Raw genomic sequence first — 17,783 nt, 5'->3', positions numbered from 1 at the left:
AAATATGATTATCAGAAAATCAACCTAACAAACCTTTTTTGTGATTATATGAGTAGTGAAACCCTAACGAAATTCAGATTCCCCAGTTGCCGTTGAAAGTTTAATCTGCCGTAGAACCTCCTAATCCAGTGAGCTACTTTAGTATAGCTCCTCAAATTACAAGAACATCTAATTGCAGGTTTTTAAAAAGGTATCAGGTGTTTGTGGAAAAACTGGTTTCTAAATACCGCCTTTGGCGGCTGGAGTGATGATGCATTTAACTAAATTCAGAAGGGTTCGTTATTTTATCAGTCTTTTAAAATCTGCTGTGAATTATAAACCTCACAGAAATCACATTTCTAAAGCATTTCACACTCTTGACTCTTGACTTATACATTATAGAGTAAAAGCATTGAAGCAAATGATTAATAGCATATGCACTCATCTATGGGTTCATCACACATTCTGATTTACAGTAACTATATAGAACCTGAATGGTAAATGGCCTGTATTTATATAGCACATTCACTCCTCCTCATTCACCAGTAAATATCCAGAGAGCACCTGTTACACCAAATTCTGCGACCCATTGCAATCTGTGACCCCAGAGGGCAGTGTTGTGTTTTGTTGCGTCTGTACATCCTGAATTGACATAAAAGAAGAAGATGCTACATTCAAATCGTAAAATAGTACGTAAGCTTTGAGGAAGCTGTGCGGCGCAGACCATGGATATTAGAAGAGCGTTTGTTAATGTATGTTGCAAACAAACAGGACAATAAATGCTGTGTGATGACCAGGGCTTTGACAAGAAGTGTTTGCTAACATCAAACATTGATTTTACAACATGCGAGGTCCGCAGGTAAAATGTTCAGAACTTCCATTTATTGAAATAAATTGTGATCCACATCCTCAGTTTATTAGAAACCACTGCAGATTATCTGGTTGCTACTTTTTTTTTCTGTCACTCCAATGCTTCTCATATGTACTGGTGGAGATAAAAGTGAAATAAAATGACACAAACATCACAAAACGCCTTTAGTTATGTAAGGTGAGGAAGTATGGGTTTTCTGTGCCAAAGGTTGTATTTGCCCGGCTGGGTCAGAGCTGGGTCACGCAGCAACTTTCACCAACTTTCACCCACAGATTAAGACCTGAGCCGACAGCAAGTCTGCAGGAAACCACAACATCCAACACCTGCAGCTCCAGAAGAAGGAGTTCTCACACAGTCTAGTCATAATAAAGAGTCTTACGCTTTCTTTGTTTATTAATGCTAAATAATCAATTTATCACTTTGCTCATTATAAATGTATTTTAATCAAATGAATTATTATTATGCTTCGGGTAATCATAATGAACTATAATGAATCAGTATATTTAATTAAATAATGTTTTTGGAGAAGTTTGGTGATGACCTTCACACTCGCTCACACAGGTCTGGATTCACAGTAACTCCAAAACACATTTGCTCTGACGCACAAGTTTGCTTTGGAAAGAGAAGTGGTTTTTGGTAAGTTAGTCGGAACGAGAGTGACAACGAAAGAGAGAGGACGTGCGGTACCAACGCCACGGGGAAAGGAGCCCTGGCGCCCCCCCCCCCCCCCCCCCCCCACACACACACACACACACACACACGCTATTTCTGTCAAGCCAGACAGGATAGCTGAAATGCAACCAGCTAACGCAGACTCGTCCCAGAGTCTTTGATTTCTGAGTTAATTTAAACTTGAGAAAGCACATCTGCTAAACGCTTCATCAACGTGTACCGAGGTCAACTCTGGACTGGACCGTCAGCACACCTTCGTCTTCTCTGCCAGCCAAGGTGTCACCTGGATGAAACATCCTCCTGTGACGTCCGGATCTAAAAGAGGGTCCTAAGGTCGGTGAGGCAGAACACAATAGATAGCGTTCTGATGCAGTTTTTCTAATAAGAACTAAGTTTAATTCAAACCATCATTTTTCACTCAGATTCACCTTTTCTCTCCCTGAAGCAATCTCAGACACATACATGCACGCATTCATAATTCCATCATTCTCAAATCTTAGCACATCCAACACAAGGTCTATTTGTGCAAGCTTAAAATATCAATTGTTAAAGATTGTCCAACAAGGTTGCCAATGTTGATTATTTTTCCTATGATTGTCGTTTCAAATCATTAGTTTAAATTGAAGAATTAAAACTCTTAAATTTTAAACTTGTCTTTTCATTGAACTGAAACACAGACAAACGGATATGATCGTCAGTTTATCGATGAAAACAACCTTCGAGTCTTCTTATCTCTATAAAATTTGGTTATTAATTTATTAAAATTAATATCTCAAATTATTATGTAGGATGGTTCATCTTTCATAAAAGAGCAATAAACCATTACGCTACAGTTATTATCTGTAGTGAAAATTAAAGACATCTGCATTGTTATTGAGATACAGATGGCCACATTCTGTGATAACCACTATCATATTGTGTGACCTTACTATAACTTCAGTTGTAATGACTTTTACATCACACAAACTGTTTCTGGTAACTTCTCTGATGATGTAGTTTATAAAAAAGTGCATTTGACCTCTGACATCTGCATTCTTACTGAGATGCAGATGGTCACATTCTGTGATAGCCACTATCATATTGTAGCGGTCTGCACCGCCCTCTAGCGGGGTGTGTGTGAAGCAGCAAAGAAGAGTCGACAGGTGGCAGACACTTTTAATAGCCGGATGGCTCCCCTTTTCATCCCCCCACACGTACATTTAACTCACGGTGCCAACAGGCACCGGATAAGAACAACACAACATGAACTCTGAACTGAAATAAACAACACTAACATAACCCCGAACAAAATAACCCTAAGAACACCACAAACGGAATAAACAACCCCAATTTACTGTCCCCCCAGAGTGCAATGCGACCTTGCCGGCCTATCAGTGGCAGGGCCTCCACAAAGCCCCCCCCCCCCCCCCCCCACCCCCAATAAAGGGTTAAGTGTCCCACAACCCTCAGTCTCCCATCTCAAAGTCCTGGAACCGGTCCGGCCAGCGCTGAATGCGCGCACCGGCCTCCCTGGTCTCAACGTTTCCTCCCCAAGTCCATCCACAGCCCCATCAGCAGCCAGTTGCCCCCCGGTCTGTGGCCGGTACGGTGCCAAATGGTCCTTGTAGAGGACCACCCGCCTACCTCGTCCAGGCAGGCGAACCCGGAAGACCACCGCAGAGATCTGGTCCAAAATTTCTGTGGGTCCTTGCCAGTGGCTCATCAGTTTGGGGGACAGGCCCTTCTTCCGGGTTGGGCAGTAGACCCAAACCTTGCCCCCCAAAGCCACTGAGGGTCCATGAGCTCTGGAGTCAAACGCCCTCTTCTGGCGAGCTCCAGCCACTAGCAGGGTGGTCCGGGCCAGCTGGTGGACTTCTTCCATCCACTCCTTTAGGCATCGCACATAATCCAGTTTCTCCCCCCCCCCCCCCCCCACCCCCCCCCCCCCCCCCACACACACACACACACACACAATCTCTGGTTCTGGAGCCGGCCCAAACATCAGATCCACTGGTGTCCGGAGCACCCTCCCGAACATCAGCGCCACAGGAGTGCTCTGGCTGGACTCTTGCACCACAGTGCGGTACACCCACAACACCATCGGCAAATTTAAATCCCAGTCTCTCTGATGTTTGCTGGTGAGGATCGCCAGCTGAGTCACCAGAGTGTGGTTAAACCGTTCCACCAGCCCATCACTCTGGGGATGCAACGGAGTGGTTCTAGTCTTTGTCACCCCCAACCGCTGGCACACGTCACCGAACAGCTGGCTCTCAAAGTTTCTCCCCTGATTGCTGTGCAGCTCCTCGGGTACTCCAAAATGAGAGAAATTCTCGTCCACCAACCGCTGAGCTGTAGATGCAGCACTTGGATATGGCATCGCGTACGCTTCTAGCCACTTGGTGAAGTAGTCCATGGCTACCAGAACGTAGCGATTCCCAGCCTCTGTAGTGGGAAAGGGCCCGAGGATGTCTACCCCGACCCGCTCCATCGGTGCTCCAACCAGGCAGCGCTGAGTTGCCCTTTTTGGCTGGTGAAAACGTCGCAGCAGTGAACGTGGTGTTCCGCGTCCTGACGGCAGCCCGGCCAGTAGAACCTCCGCCGGAGCCATTGCACCATTTTGCTGTTGCCAAAGTGTCCCGTTTCCGCTGCCCCATGAACCCAGTAGAGGACTTTTGCTCAAAAGTTTCGTGGCACCAGCAGCTGCAAGCGGTCCATCCCTCCTCCCGGTGCCTGCCAGCACCGATACAGCACATCTCCATGCAACTCCAAGCTGCTGAACTGTGAGTGCAGGTTCTTTAATTCAGCCCCACACGAGGATACGGTGGGCCACTCTGGTCTCTGGGCATCCCGAACCCAGGTCCTCACCTCAGCCAGATTTGGATCAGCCTCCTGCTGATCTTTTAGTTCTTCCATGGAGAACAACTCCCTCTCTTGTTCCTCGGTAGCTTCCGCCGCTGCAGCCGACGGTTCCTGGTGCTGCTCCCTCGCTGCTGCTGGAACAGGTTCTGGTTCTCGCTCTTCCTGGCAGAGACAGTAATGACAGTCACTAAACATGGGCACCAGGACAACGCGTCAGCATTAGCATGCTGGTGACCGGGGCGGTGCTGGATCTCAAAGTCATACTCCTGCAGAATCTCCAGCCACCTAGACACCTGTCCCTCTGGCTGTTTGAAGTTCAATAGCCAGGTGAGGCTCGCATGATCAGTTCGAAGCTTGAACTTGGTACCGAGCAGGTACGGCCGGAAGTGTCTCACAGCCAAAACCATCGCTAGCAGCTCCCGCCTGGTGATGCAGTAGTTCCTCTCACTCCAATTGAGACTGCGGCTGTAATAAGACACAACTCTTTCTCTATCTTCACCGGTTTGGGAGAGCACAGCTCCCACTCCCACGTTGCTAGCATCTGTATCCACAACAAACGGTTGGGCGGGGTCCGGATACGCCAGAATCGGTGCGTCAACCAACGCCGTCTGGAGCTGGTGGAAAGCTGCAGTGCACTCCTCACTCCATTCGAACCGCCTGCCCTTCTTGACTAACCGATGCAGGGGGTTAGCCACAGTAGCAAATCCTTTCATAAAGCGGCGGTAGTAGGAGGCCAAACCCAGGAAGCTCCGCAGCTCCGAGACGCTTCTTGGCACAGGCCATTCCTTCACAGTAACAACCTTAGCAGGGTCTGTTATTACTCCCTGCTCGCTAACGACATGGCCAAGGAAATGGGTCTGGCGAGTGAGCAGCATGCACTTGGCAGAATTTAATCGCAGCTGCAGCCTGGCGAATGGCGACAAAAACCTCCCTCAGGTTGCGAACAGCATGCTCAAAGTCTTTAGCATGCATGAGCAAATCATCCAGATACACCACACAGCGGCTGCAAGGAATCTCCTGCAGAACTCGTTCCATCAGTCTTTCAAAAGTAGCTGGGGCATTGCATAACCCAAACGGCATCAATCGAAACTGCCACAGTCCCTGTCCAATCGTGACCGCCGTTTTAAGTTTAGCCTCCGGTGCCAGCTCCACCTGCCAATATCCACTGCATAGATCCAAGGAGCTGAATCAGTACGATCCAGCTACATTATCTAATGCATTGTCAATGCGGGGCAGGGGGTATGAGTCTTTGCGCATCAAAGCATTAAGCCTCCGGTAATCCACACAGGGTTGCCATCCACCCCCCTTCTTCTTCACCATGACAACGGGTGCAGCCCAGGGGCTCTCTGATGGCTCAATGACCCTGCCATGTCTCTGATTAATTCTTCTGTTGCTTGGCGTTTGGCTAATGGCAGGCAATGAGGGCGGAGCTGTACAGGAGCGGCGTCTCCTGTGTCGATGCAGTGTTGGACCAAGCTAGTCCGGGTGCAATCCTCTTCTCAAGCAGCAAAGATGTCTCCAAACTCTTGCAGTAATTGGCCCAACTGCTATCGTTGCTCCGAGCTCAGGTGTTCACCGCTGCGTTGTTCCAACGCCTCCATAGAAAGCATGGCCTCAGGTGGCGGGGCCACAGTAGCAGGAACGGGCTTCTGTCCAACCTCCAGGCTTTTGCAGTCGTCTTCGAGCGAATGGACGACTCTGGCTCCTCGTCGCTTCTCATGAAGGTCCCTCCCCTCCTGTAGAGGAATCCTCTCGGCATCTGGGCACAAAGCACTTCCTCGGACATCAACACATGCACCCCAGCACCTTAATAAATCCAGCCCGATGATGCAATCATCTCGAATGGCAGCGATCCAGAACTCCTGCTCAGCTCGATGAGTTCCGACCACCATCAATAACAGTCCCTTTTCCGTCATTGTGTTTTTTTCACCAGTCACGGTCAGCAATGCGGTTTCGGTGGGACTCCAGCCTACCGGGAGGGAACCCTCAGCCTATGGCAGGAATCCCTTCCAGACCAGACAGGTGGTGGACCCCATGTCCACCAAGGCTCGGCATTGTTGTCCTCCGACAACACAGTCCAAATATAGCCAAAGGAGCGGCCCGCCACAGCCAATGGATGGCAGGTTAACTCCAAGGGGTGACATTGTGCGAGGTGGGAGTCCCCTTACTGTCCCCACCCCGCTGGCATTTCCCGCAGCTTGCGGCCTCCGCGGCCCAGACCTGGGCCGAGGACTTGGAGCTGGGCAGTCTCTGGCTAGATGTCTCGGTTCCCCACAGCGGTAGCAGAGGCCAGTGGATGGTCTCTGTCTCTGGGTCTGCTCTGGCCGGGCCTGGTTGACTTCTCTCCTCTCCTCCAGCGCCTCCTCTTGTTCAGCCGCTCTCGCCAGGGGTGATCGTCCACACTGTCCAACAGGTATCACCTCCTCTGCTTGTTCAGCTCTCCTAAGCGCTTCCGCCAAGGTGATGGGGAAGGACAATCTGACGTGTTGACGTAATGGTTCCGGTGTTAGCCCTCATAGGAATGCATGCAGGCTTAACTCCTCTCTGGCGGCAGCCGGGAAATCAGGATAGCCCTGCCAAGCATACAGTTGTAGATCAGCCACATAAGCTCCCAAGCTTTCTCCGTGGCCGTGTCGTCTGCCGCTCAGTTGTTCTGGGCTTAGCTCTCCTGAGGCTTGCTTCCCAAAGTGTCTGTTCAGTGCAGCAGTGATAGCTTGCCAATCGCGTTGCTCTTCCGATGCTAGTATGACAGTGTGAGCGTCCTGTCACAATGTCCCGATTGATCATGCACCCTGGCTACTTGGCCACGGGGATGTCCCTTTGGCTGACTGGTTTGTGCGTATGACTCTCACCCGGGAGTCTGGGGATCGAATCCCGCCTAGGCCCTCGTTTATCCACCTTGCAACATTTGGCGTTCTTGGCAGGATCCATGTAGTACTATCAAGTAGGTCCATGGATGTGAAGTTTGTGGCACCCTGCGCGGGAGCACGAGAACGTGCTTGTGGAAAGAGGGGGGAAGATGTGACAGTGTGAGCGTCCTGTCGCAATGTCCCGATTGATCATGCGCCCTGGCTACTTGGCCACAGGGATGTCCCTTTGGCTGACTGGTTAGTGCGTATGACTCTCACCCGGGAGTCTGGGGATCGAATCCCGCCCGGGCCCTCGTTTATCCACCTTGCCACACTAGGTCCACCAGGACCTGAAGTGCTCCTCCTTCCAAGGCCAGCGCCACCTGAACTGCTGTCTCCTGTTGGCTCCATCCTTCATGTAAAGCTGCCAGCTCTACTTGAGCGAGGAGGGGTGCAAGGGGTGTGGCGCTGCTGAATCTTGGGAGTTTTACCGGTGTTTGATTGCCGCCGTCTCTCAGCGCCGTCTCTCAGCGCCGTTGGTGCCTGGATTGTGGGCGCTTCCGCTGAGCTCATCTCTCGCGGGTGCCGGGCTAACCGCTGATCGCTGGTTCCTTCTGGCTGGCGCGGTGTCCTCGCTCTAGTGCCCAGCTGTCATTGTTCTTCCAGCTTGCTGTTCTCTCTGTTGTCGCTTGATCTCCTCGACGAGTTGCAGCATCTTTTCTGTCTTTCTTGACAGCGCTAATCCCACTTCTGCACCAATGTAGCGGTCTGCGCCGCCCTCTAGCGGGGTGTGTGTGAAGCAGCAAAGAAGAGTCGACAGGTGGAAGACATAGAACACTTTTAATAGCCGGATGGCTCCCTTTTTCATCCCCCCCACACTTACATTTAACTCACGGTGCCAACAGGCACCGGATAAGAACAACACAACATGAACTCTGAACTGAAACAAACAACACTAACATGCCGACCTATCAGTGGCAGGGCCACCACAATATTGAGTGACCATGGTCCCCGCCACACAACTTCCTCAAAGCTTACATAGTTTACGGTTTGAATGTAGCATCTTCTTCTTTTATGCCAATTCAGGATGTACAGACACAACAAAATGCAACACTGCCCCCTGGGGTCACAAATTGTGATGGGTCGCAGAAGATGGTGGATACCTTTAGGATCAAATTGATTCTTTTACCTTTCTGGTCTTCATGTCAATATCTGATACCACTTCTGGACATTAAATAAGTTGAGACGGCTTGTTTGCAACGCAAACGTAAAACAACCGTGTCGCTCTGCCGTAGCTCCTTTACATTTTTTACAAGTTTAACAAAAAATCCCTTCCTGTCTGAAACTACGGAAGGCCAAAGAAAGGATTGAAAGAATAACTCAAACATATGACTTAACTCAAATTTACTATAAATGAAGCTTACAATACCTTAGTACCTGGGTGTTCACCTCAACAATAAACTAAACTGGTCCAACAACACAGATGTTCTGTATAAGAAGGGCCAAAGCCACCTCCTGAGGAGGCTGAGGTCCTTCAGAGTTAATTCCCATCTGCTAAAATCCTTTTATCACTCTGTTGTGGTGCAGGCAGCTCTGACCGAGACAGTGACTGGACAAGCTAGATAACAAAGCTAGCTCGGTTCTGGGATGCCAATTAGATTCAGTTGAGATGTGTGAAAGGAGGATGGTGGTGAAGATGACCTCCTGCATCTTGGAAAACCCCTCCCACCCATTGAGTTCCACTGTGGAGCCCATGGACATTCCTTCAGAGGCAGACTGAGACATTGCAGATGTAAAACAAAACGCTACCCTAGGTCATTAATCTCCTCTGCAGTAAGAGTGTACAACTCCTGAGTTTAACTGGTACTGGCATTATCCTGTACACAATAACATCAATGAAACATTCAGTATGTGTTCAATACTAGTGCAATACCTGATGTACATTAGTATGTCTGTGTCCCTTGTGCTACATACTTCTGGAAACACAAGTTTCCTTTTTATTCATTGTTTTTAGTGGTTGGTTACAATAACAGCCTTTGTGTGTTTACCTGTAATTTTGTTATTTTTCCTTTATTTTCTCTAAGTGTATGTGCTGCTGTAGAAAGTCATCCCCACTGTGGGATTAATAAAGTCTATTCTAGTGTATTTCAGGGTACTACAACCCCCCCCCCCCCCCCCAAGCTGTTTTGCAACACAATCATCCACACATGCACACACATTCACATGCGGGCGATGATGAACTACAATGTAGCCACCACCAGCAGGCAGGGTGGGTTAAGTTTCTTGCCCGAGGACAACAGTTGAGATCAATCCTACAACCCGCTCTCCCTCCTGAGCTACTGCAGCCCAAAAGCTGGTGTTGGTTCACTTACAGAAATAAAACATTGTCATTCGAGGTGTATCTCAGTGGTCATATACAAAAGCAGTGACTGATGGAAGCCCTGAAATGGAAGAAATGAACATTTTCACAGTTAACTAGTTTTCTGAGTCCATTTTTATTCCTCTGAAAAGCAAATGGAAAAACAGTTTTGTAGCATGGAAAAGGATATTGAAAGGTTTCGTGGGACGTACATTCTATTGTTCTTATACTTTTTTTTGAGCCCTGAAAAACAAGAGAATACATTTGAACAGACTTAATGGTTTTCTCCATAGGTTGCATAGAGAGTCATTTAATTAAAAAAAAAACAGGAACGCATACAGATAGAACTGGTTCAGTTCCATGGTACAGTACAAGTTTACAATAAAGTCAATTCCCTTTTAAAACATGACACATACATGTCTGCTGAACTTTATTAATGCACACCCAGCAGCAGGTTTCTGTTTCAGTTGCAACTGTTTTCAAGTCATACAAAAGTCAAAATGATGATTATCTTGTTAAAAGCCAATCTGTAATGAGTTTAGTTTTGTTCGCATCGGGCAGAATGAAGGAAGCTCATGAGACCAGTAACAGCAGGCAGGAATGTCATTCTTACACCATTAAAATCATCTAAATATTCAGTCCTGTTTAAATCATCAGTTCTGGTGGAAACTCAGAACCTGTGCCTGAAGGTTTCTGATCAAGGTGTGGAACTGATTTCATTGAAACCTTAAATTTACATATTTCTACATACATATTTTTACAAGTTCAGTAAAATAAAGGAAGGAATGATTTTTACAGAGAACTGAGCAACAGAATGCATGAATAAAAAATTTAATATTACACTAGAGTTGATGTTTCTTCCTCACAACTAAACATCTGCCTGTAGAGTTTATCAACCATTACCTGTTGGACTGTCTAGGTGCATTTACTATTATTAATGAGGCAATATCTCAGTAGTGATGCAGTCATGTAACTGGAAAAATAATTTATCCAGTTAAAAATTTTAATTTTACTGTGATATTTGCAGAATTAAAATTAATCACCTTCATCACATGCTAGCATTTTCTATTACGGTTTCACACACACACACACACACACGCACACACACACACACACACACACACACACGCACACACGCACGCACGCACACACACACACACACACACACACACACACACACACACACACACAGCTGCTGTCGCATCTTTGGCAGCAACACAGATTCATTACATTGCAAGAAGTGAAAAAGGAGACGTACGTCCTGTACTCAGGATGGACTGAAAGCACTCAGAAAATTAATCCTCAGCTGGGACGGCTTGTAGCCTTTAAAGTATTCCACTTTTATGCGTGTGTGTTCATAAGAAACAGTCTTAAAAGGTTTCTGTACCACGAACGATTGTGTCACAAAATCTGACAATAGCATTAAAAGGCTTAAAAGAAGCTCCAGAGGCAACGTAAAAAAAAAAAAAACAAGAACCCTTGATTGATAGATAAGGCTACAAGGTGTGCAATGGTTTCACAATCATCAGTAAGAGTGATTCTTCCTCTTGTGATCATCATCATAAAGCACAAATGCTTGGAAACATAATAAAAGTCATAAATAAAAACCTAACTTGGCGCGCATGCACACGCGCACACACGCACACACACACACACACACACACACACACACATTTCAGTGTAGTGGTTTGGCGGATGTTTAACAAAAAGGTGCAGAGTTCATTACTTTGTTTGATCAACATCACACGCCATGATGATGTCATCACCAAACTTCGCACAGTAACAGCTAACATCATTGCCTGTAAAAAGTTATGGAGTCAAAGAAATGTTGAAATTTGAGGCTGGACCAGTGACTTGGTGTTCAAGTTAGATAATTATACGTCCTTCTCGTTCCTCCGTTCACTCCTGACTGACGTCCTTTCACAAAGGTTCCACAGAAAATGGCTGACGACAGATTCTTGGCTCCAACTACTTTCTGTCAGTCTGTGCACAGTGCTGGAACTGGGCAAAGCTGAGGAACACTTGCTCCAATGAAATCTGGCTCACGCAGTAGTCTTCAATGCGATATTTCTCTTTGGCCGCCTCCAAGGTACCAAACACCTGCATGGGGGGGGGGGGGGGGGTAAGAAAGAGAACGTGAAACTGTGAAAAAGAGCTCTATTTTAATTACATTTAATTAAATAATGAAAATTAGAATTAATGAACCATTTTATGTATTAATTTGGAGAACAAATGGAAACAGAAAGGTAATTTTTTTCTTAGGGTTTTAATGCTTCATTTGTGTTTTGCAATAACAACTTTAGACTATAAGAACAAGTGGAGGTCAATTTGAGCTTTTTAATTCTACATTTGAAACAATATGTCCATTTAGACCCCTTAAGATGATCTCCATAAGTGGAAACAATGTTTCCTCACCCAGACGCTGGTCATCAGACCCCCCCCCCCCCCGAGCCAGGCCTGGAGGTGGGGCTCATTGGCGAGTGCCTCGTGGCCAGGCTTTCACCCATGAAGCCTAGCCAAGCACAGTCCCAAATGGAGATATGGGTCACCCTTCCCAGGGGCTCACCACTTGTGGGAGGGGCCAAAGGGGTCGGGTGTAATGTGATGGCCGAAGGCCGGGACCTTGGTGCAGTAGCGGTTTTAGGCACGGGCAGACAGGGCAGTTGCCCGGGGCGGCATTTTTTCATGACACAAAAGGGGCGCACAAGCGCTGAGTAAAAAAAAAAAAAAGGAAATCTGCGCCGCACCGAGGTTTTCTATTATCTGTCATATGACAGTGTCTGGATTGGAAACAGCAAGTTGGCGCCCCCTGCAGCTGCAGGCGCTCCTGCTGACTGAGAACGTTCACGTGCACCGTGTGTCTATGAAGAACAGGAAGGGGAGGGGTGCGGCGGGGGAATTCACCTCTGCGTCTTTCCCAAATGAATGAGCGTGCAGGGGCTGAATCAACTGTATTAACATGGCTAAAGTCAATCACATCTTAACGTTCTTCCATATTTCATTCATAATATCATAAACACAGGCCTATCATTCTTTCAGGTTTCTCTGAATTGTGTGAAATGGCCGAATAAAAAAAGGAAAAACAAAATGATTTTGTGGTCACCCCCCCATCAAGGTCAAATTGTTTAGTCCTGACTAAAGGAAACTTACTGAGTTAAGAGCCAAACAGAAGAGATGAACATAAAAAGGCTAAAACCACCAGGTGCCCCATTCAGGGGGAAAAAAAAGATAAAGGTATGTAGCTCTCATGATGCATGTTTTCAATTTTTTGAACCAGTTAACTGGGATTTTAACGGTTAAATGCGGTCAACTAATTGCTAACAGAGCTAATAGGGCTGAAATATTTAAACGAATATTCAAATGGTTCGAAAAAAGTCCTTGAATCGTGTTTTACTGATTCTAACTAGGATTTGTTAAATGCTCACTGCAGTCTGTGGCCTGCCTGAACAACAACAAACACATGTTGATCATGTTCACATAATAATAAATAAAACAACTCTACAAGCAGAAGAAAACTTCCCAGTCACCACTAACTATCCTGTTTATTTATTGCAGATGGCTGCACTGATTATTTTTTACCTGATTTGTTCTGTAAAAAATGGTATTTTTGGAAGTCTACAATTTTTTATGACAGTTTAAATTACAATTTCAGAGGCAATTCTAAAATATTATGGATCATGATAAAGATCTATTGGAGATCTACCCCAACTTTTGGACTGCTCTGCCAGTCACTGTGGCTCAAGCTGAGAGGAGCTTTTCAAAACTTGATCAAGTCATACCTGAGGTCACCTATGTTTCAGGGGCGGCTCACTAACCTGGCTCTGATTAGTATCAATCACTCAGTAGGGGAACAGATTTCATATGATGACATTATTGATGACGTTGCATCAAGGTTAGGTTTTAATTTTAGTTTGTGTTTTCTGTTCTAAGTGCAATGCTGTAGTGATTATCTTTAGTTTGTTATGTGTGAAATATTTTTGCTATTTACAATATTTATTATCTATTATGTTCATATATTCTTAATATTTAGTTATTGTTTGTTTTTGTATATTTGATTCTATATATTTTGATACAGTAAATAATGTATAGTGCTTTACATTCTGACAACTTCATAGTAATTAATGTAAATATGTGCAACTTAGAAAAATGAATGTTCAATAGTCGTTCTAATAAAACATGCCTGTTTGTAGAAAACATGCGTGTGTTCATGCAGGTGGGGTGGTGTGGTGGTGGTGGTGGTGGTGGGGGGGGGGGGGGGGGGCGGTTGGGCGGGGCGCTCAAAGGGGGCCTCGCCCGGGGAGTAATTCGATGTAGAACCGCCACTGCCTTGGTGGTCTGATCCACGGTTACAGAAGCTGACTTTTGGTACGTGGAATGTCACCACGCTGGTGGAGAAGGAGTTTGTGTGTGAGGTTGAAAAGTTCCAACTACATTTAGTCTGATTCACCTCGACGCATGGCTCTGGCTCCGGAACCTGCTCCCTTGAGAAGGGTTGGACATTTTACCACTCTGGAGTTGCCCCCACCGAGAGGCGTTGAGCAGGGGTGGGCATACTTGTTGCACCCCAACTTGGTGCCTGTACGTAGCAGTTTATCTCTGTAAATGAGAGGGTAGCCTCCATCCTCCTACATGTGGGGGGATGACTGTTACTTGCGCTTATGCACCAAACTAGGTCAGAGTACCAACCCTTGTTGAAGACCCTGGAGAGTATTCCTTCTGGCTTCTCATTCTGCTGGGGGATTTCATTGCTCATGCAGGCATCAAAAGTGGGACCTCGGTTTAGGAGGTATTGCCCCCCTGATCTGAATTTGAGCGATGTTTCGTGTTTGGACATCATGGATTTTTCAAGAGGAGGTCAGTGAGACCATGGAGCAAGACTTCTGTACAATTCTGAAGAGATTTTGGTCAACTATCCGATGTCTCAGTAGGGGAAAACAGTGCGTTACCAACACGTTTTACAGTGTGCGGCTGACCTCGATTCAGTACGTAGTGGATTGGTGGGCGGGGTGCTTCAAAGACCTTCTAAGTCCCACAGACACGCCTACCAGTGAGAAAGTGGAGTCTGGGGACTTTGGGTTGGGCTCTCCAATCTCTGGGGCTGAGGTCACCAAGATTGTCAAAAAGCTCCTTGGTGGAAAGACCTCGGGGACAGGTGAGACAAGAGTTCCTTAAGGCTCGATGATGTTGGTTGTCGGGCTGTGATGGTTTATGCGGCTATGCAACAATATGTGGGGCAGTTCCACTGGATTGGCAGACCGGGGTGGTCTCCCTATTTAAAAAGGGGGACAGCATGGTGTGTTCCAACTACGGGGGATCTTCGAGGTTCTGAAGAGGAGGGTCTGTTGGATAGTCGGACCTCTAATTTGGAACGAGTAATGTGGTTTTTGTCCTAGCCATGGAACACAGGACCAGCTCTACCCACCTTATTCCTGGGCCTGCTCACATAGAAACAATTTTATGAGCAACATCCAATGAGATATCGGAAGTGTTGCATAGCCATTACATTGCATAGTGAGGTTTAGTTTCTCGTAGCAGTTTATTTGAACATTTCAGGATTTTAAAAATGATTTGCCCCCAAAAAGTGTACTTGCATGGCTCGCGAACATTTGGCGCTGTTTGCGGTTGTATTAACAACCAGATAAAGTTACAGTTGTGGCTACAGGAGCGATGTTCGGAACCTCAGACTTTGAGAGTGTGCCTGCATTCCACTTTTGCAGTACATCAGTGCATGAGTACACAGTCTATCCATGTCTGAATGCATTCTCAACCTGAAATTAAAATAATTAAAAAATATATACACCAATTTGAGATCCTAAAAAGAATTTAATTGAATTTTGTGGAATTGGAGAAGACGTTCCTCAGCGTCTCTCAGGCGGCCCTGTGGGGGGTACTCCGGGAGTAAGGGGTACCAGAGGGCTGGATTTGGGTTGTTAGGTTCCTAAATGATTGGTGCTTGAACTTGATCTGTATTGCCACCAGTAAAACATGATTTATACTTCTCTGTCTGCGTCGGTGCAGAGACACGCAACGCCATTATGCGTCGGCGCAAGGGCTCTCCGACGGGCTCACAGAGGGTGACGTAGACATGCCAAATTTTTAAACATCCGTCGAAAGTGACAGAGATTGCAAGCTTGTAATTGGTCAGGACGCAGCTTCCTGTATATTCGTCATAAACACAGCTGTAGCTCTGTTAAAAAGTAAACAGATATTTAGCGGCAGACCCAGAACAGATTGAAGAACGCATCACGGGAAAAAGTCTGAAAAAAATTAAAATTTATTCACCCGTAACTGAAGGAGTACAAAATACAGAGCAAACGTGGATGGAAACGACAGAAAATGTGGGTTTAGAGGTGGCGACCACATGAAGAGGTTGACGAGAAAGGACAAATGTGTCCGTGTTATGTCTCTGAAATATATAAACACATTAGGGTTTCCCCCAGAAAATGAGTTAAGCCTGGCGGAGCTGATGGAGGGCTCTAGTTTCATTGCGCCATTCATGTCAGCGGACACGGTAGGGTCGGGAAGGGGGGCGGGGCATGACGCTTAGCCTGGCGGATGGCTAAGCAAATCCTGGCGGGCCGCCAGGCTTATAAAGCGCTGGGGGAAACCTTGGTGGCAAGATACCACAGAAAAAACGCTACGCCCTCTGTTGTCCTGGTGGGGAATTGCTTTGCATTGCTCCGCTGCCTGAACAGAAGTTTGAATGTGAAAACTTTTCCGACACGCTGTGTGCGTCTCTCCATTGTGAAGCTCACGGAGAAGTATAAATTAGGCTTTAGTCAGGCTTGTTCCAAGTGAGAGATGGACCCTGCCAAGGCTGCCTCACAGACTCTGTTTGTAACTGGTGCTGCGTCTGCAGTGATGCGGGCGTTGTACTGGTCTGTCATGGTAAAGAGAGAGCTGAGCTGCAAGTCGAAGCGCTAAATTTACCGGTCGAACTTCATTCCAACACCCATCTGTGGTCACGGGCTTTGGGTAGTTACCGAAGGAATGAGATCAGAGATACACGAGACCAAAATGGTTTTCCTCTGCAGAGTGTCTGGGCTCTCCCTTAGAAGTAGGGTGAGAAGCTCGGTCATCCGGGAGGGGCTCAGAGTAGATCCACTTCTCCTCCACATTGAGAGAGCCAGTTGAGGTGGCTCAGGCACCTGATTAGGATGCCTGCTGGACACCTCCCTGGTGAGGTTTTGCCAAGTCAAACAGGGAGGAGACCCAAGACACGCTGGAGGGACTATGATTCTCCGCAGGCCAGGGAACACCTTAGGATTCCCCTGGAGGAGCTGGCCCATGTGGCTGGGGAGAGGGAAGTCTGGGCGTCCCTGTTCAGGCTGATGCCTCCACAACCCTACCACAGATAAGCGGAAGATGTATGGATGTCTATTTGGTTCTTTTTTATTTAGTAATTTTTTATTATTATGATGATTTTTCATGTAAAACGTTAGGAAATCCACAGTATGAAGTAGGGGTTGTATGAACTAGTCGACTAGTCGACTTCACTGCTCTGTAGTGACTTTTTATGACTGTCATCGACTAGTCGCTGTCATGTGATAATGACCGACAAAATGCAGTCCTCGGAAAAGACAGCAGGTGATGAGCCGGGAGGCGACGCGCTGTGCCAGAGAGTCGGTACAGACACCCGCCGTAAAACGGACATTTAACCAAATTGTGACGTTTACCCTCTTGCAATTTAACCTTCCCCTCACCCCATCCTAATCTTAACCAGCTTGCGCATGCAAAGCTCTGATTGTTGACGCGCTCCAGACATCTGCGTCCTGAGCACGGCCACAGTAACATCAAATCAGGTGTCACCACCTCAAAAATAAATTTAACACGTGATCGTTCATGTCGGCTCATTTCCTTTTATGTTTTCTGTCTTTTATTTGTGCCTGATGCTTTTCACTGCTGTGGAGCGGGGCGCATCACCTGTTTTGTCCTCCGGTGACGCACCTCACTGATGCGGCCAGCGAGCTGTTTTTGTGGTCGGTAGATCTTTTAGAACTGCAGTTCAAAGGTAACTCATAATGTGAATATACATGAACCCAGGTAGCAGTTTTTCTTTAGGATTGAGAGGAGATGCAGGAAGATAATAAACAGGCAGGACAGAAAAATAGTCAAATAAAAACAAGTTTGTTTTTGTACCTGGTGGTTGCAACAAACAGACACCACTGAAGGTAATCAGAAGTGAGGAACAGAAAATGAAATAATTATTTTAATG

At 46.7% G+C, this 17,783-nt stretch overlaps 1 protein-coding gene across 1 annotated transcript in view; it reads right to left on the bottom strand.

Moving 5' to 3' along the window:
* Positions 1-11,323: 11,323 nt before the first annotated feature.
* abca3b (ATP-binding cassette, sub-family A (ABC1), member 3b) overlaps positions 11,324-17,783 on the bottom strand; it is a 57,657-nt gene continuing 51,197 nt past the window's right edge. The window contains exon 31 of the mRNA XM_015945573.3: positions 11,324-11,668. Within this exon, the coding sequence (XP_015801059.3) occupies positions 11,537-11,668 (132 nt within the window). The 3' untranslated portion in view covers positions 11,324-11,536. The remainder of the gene's footprint in view (positions 11,669-17,783) is intronic.

This window comes from Nothobranchius furzeri, chromosome 12 (genome assembly GCF_043380555.1).
Source record: "Nothobranchius furzeri strain GRZ-AD chromosome 12, NfurGRZ-RIMD1, whole genome shotgun sequence".
NCBI classification, from domain to species: Eukaryota; Metazoa; Chordata; class Actinopteri; order Cyprinodontiformes; family Nothobranchiidae; genus Nothobranchius; species Nothobranchius furzeri.
The sequence above is the reverse complement of the archived record's forward strand: the minus strand, read 5'-3'. Positions and strand labels throughout refer to the sequence as shown.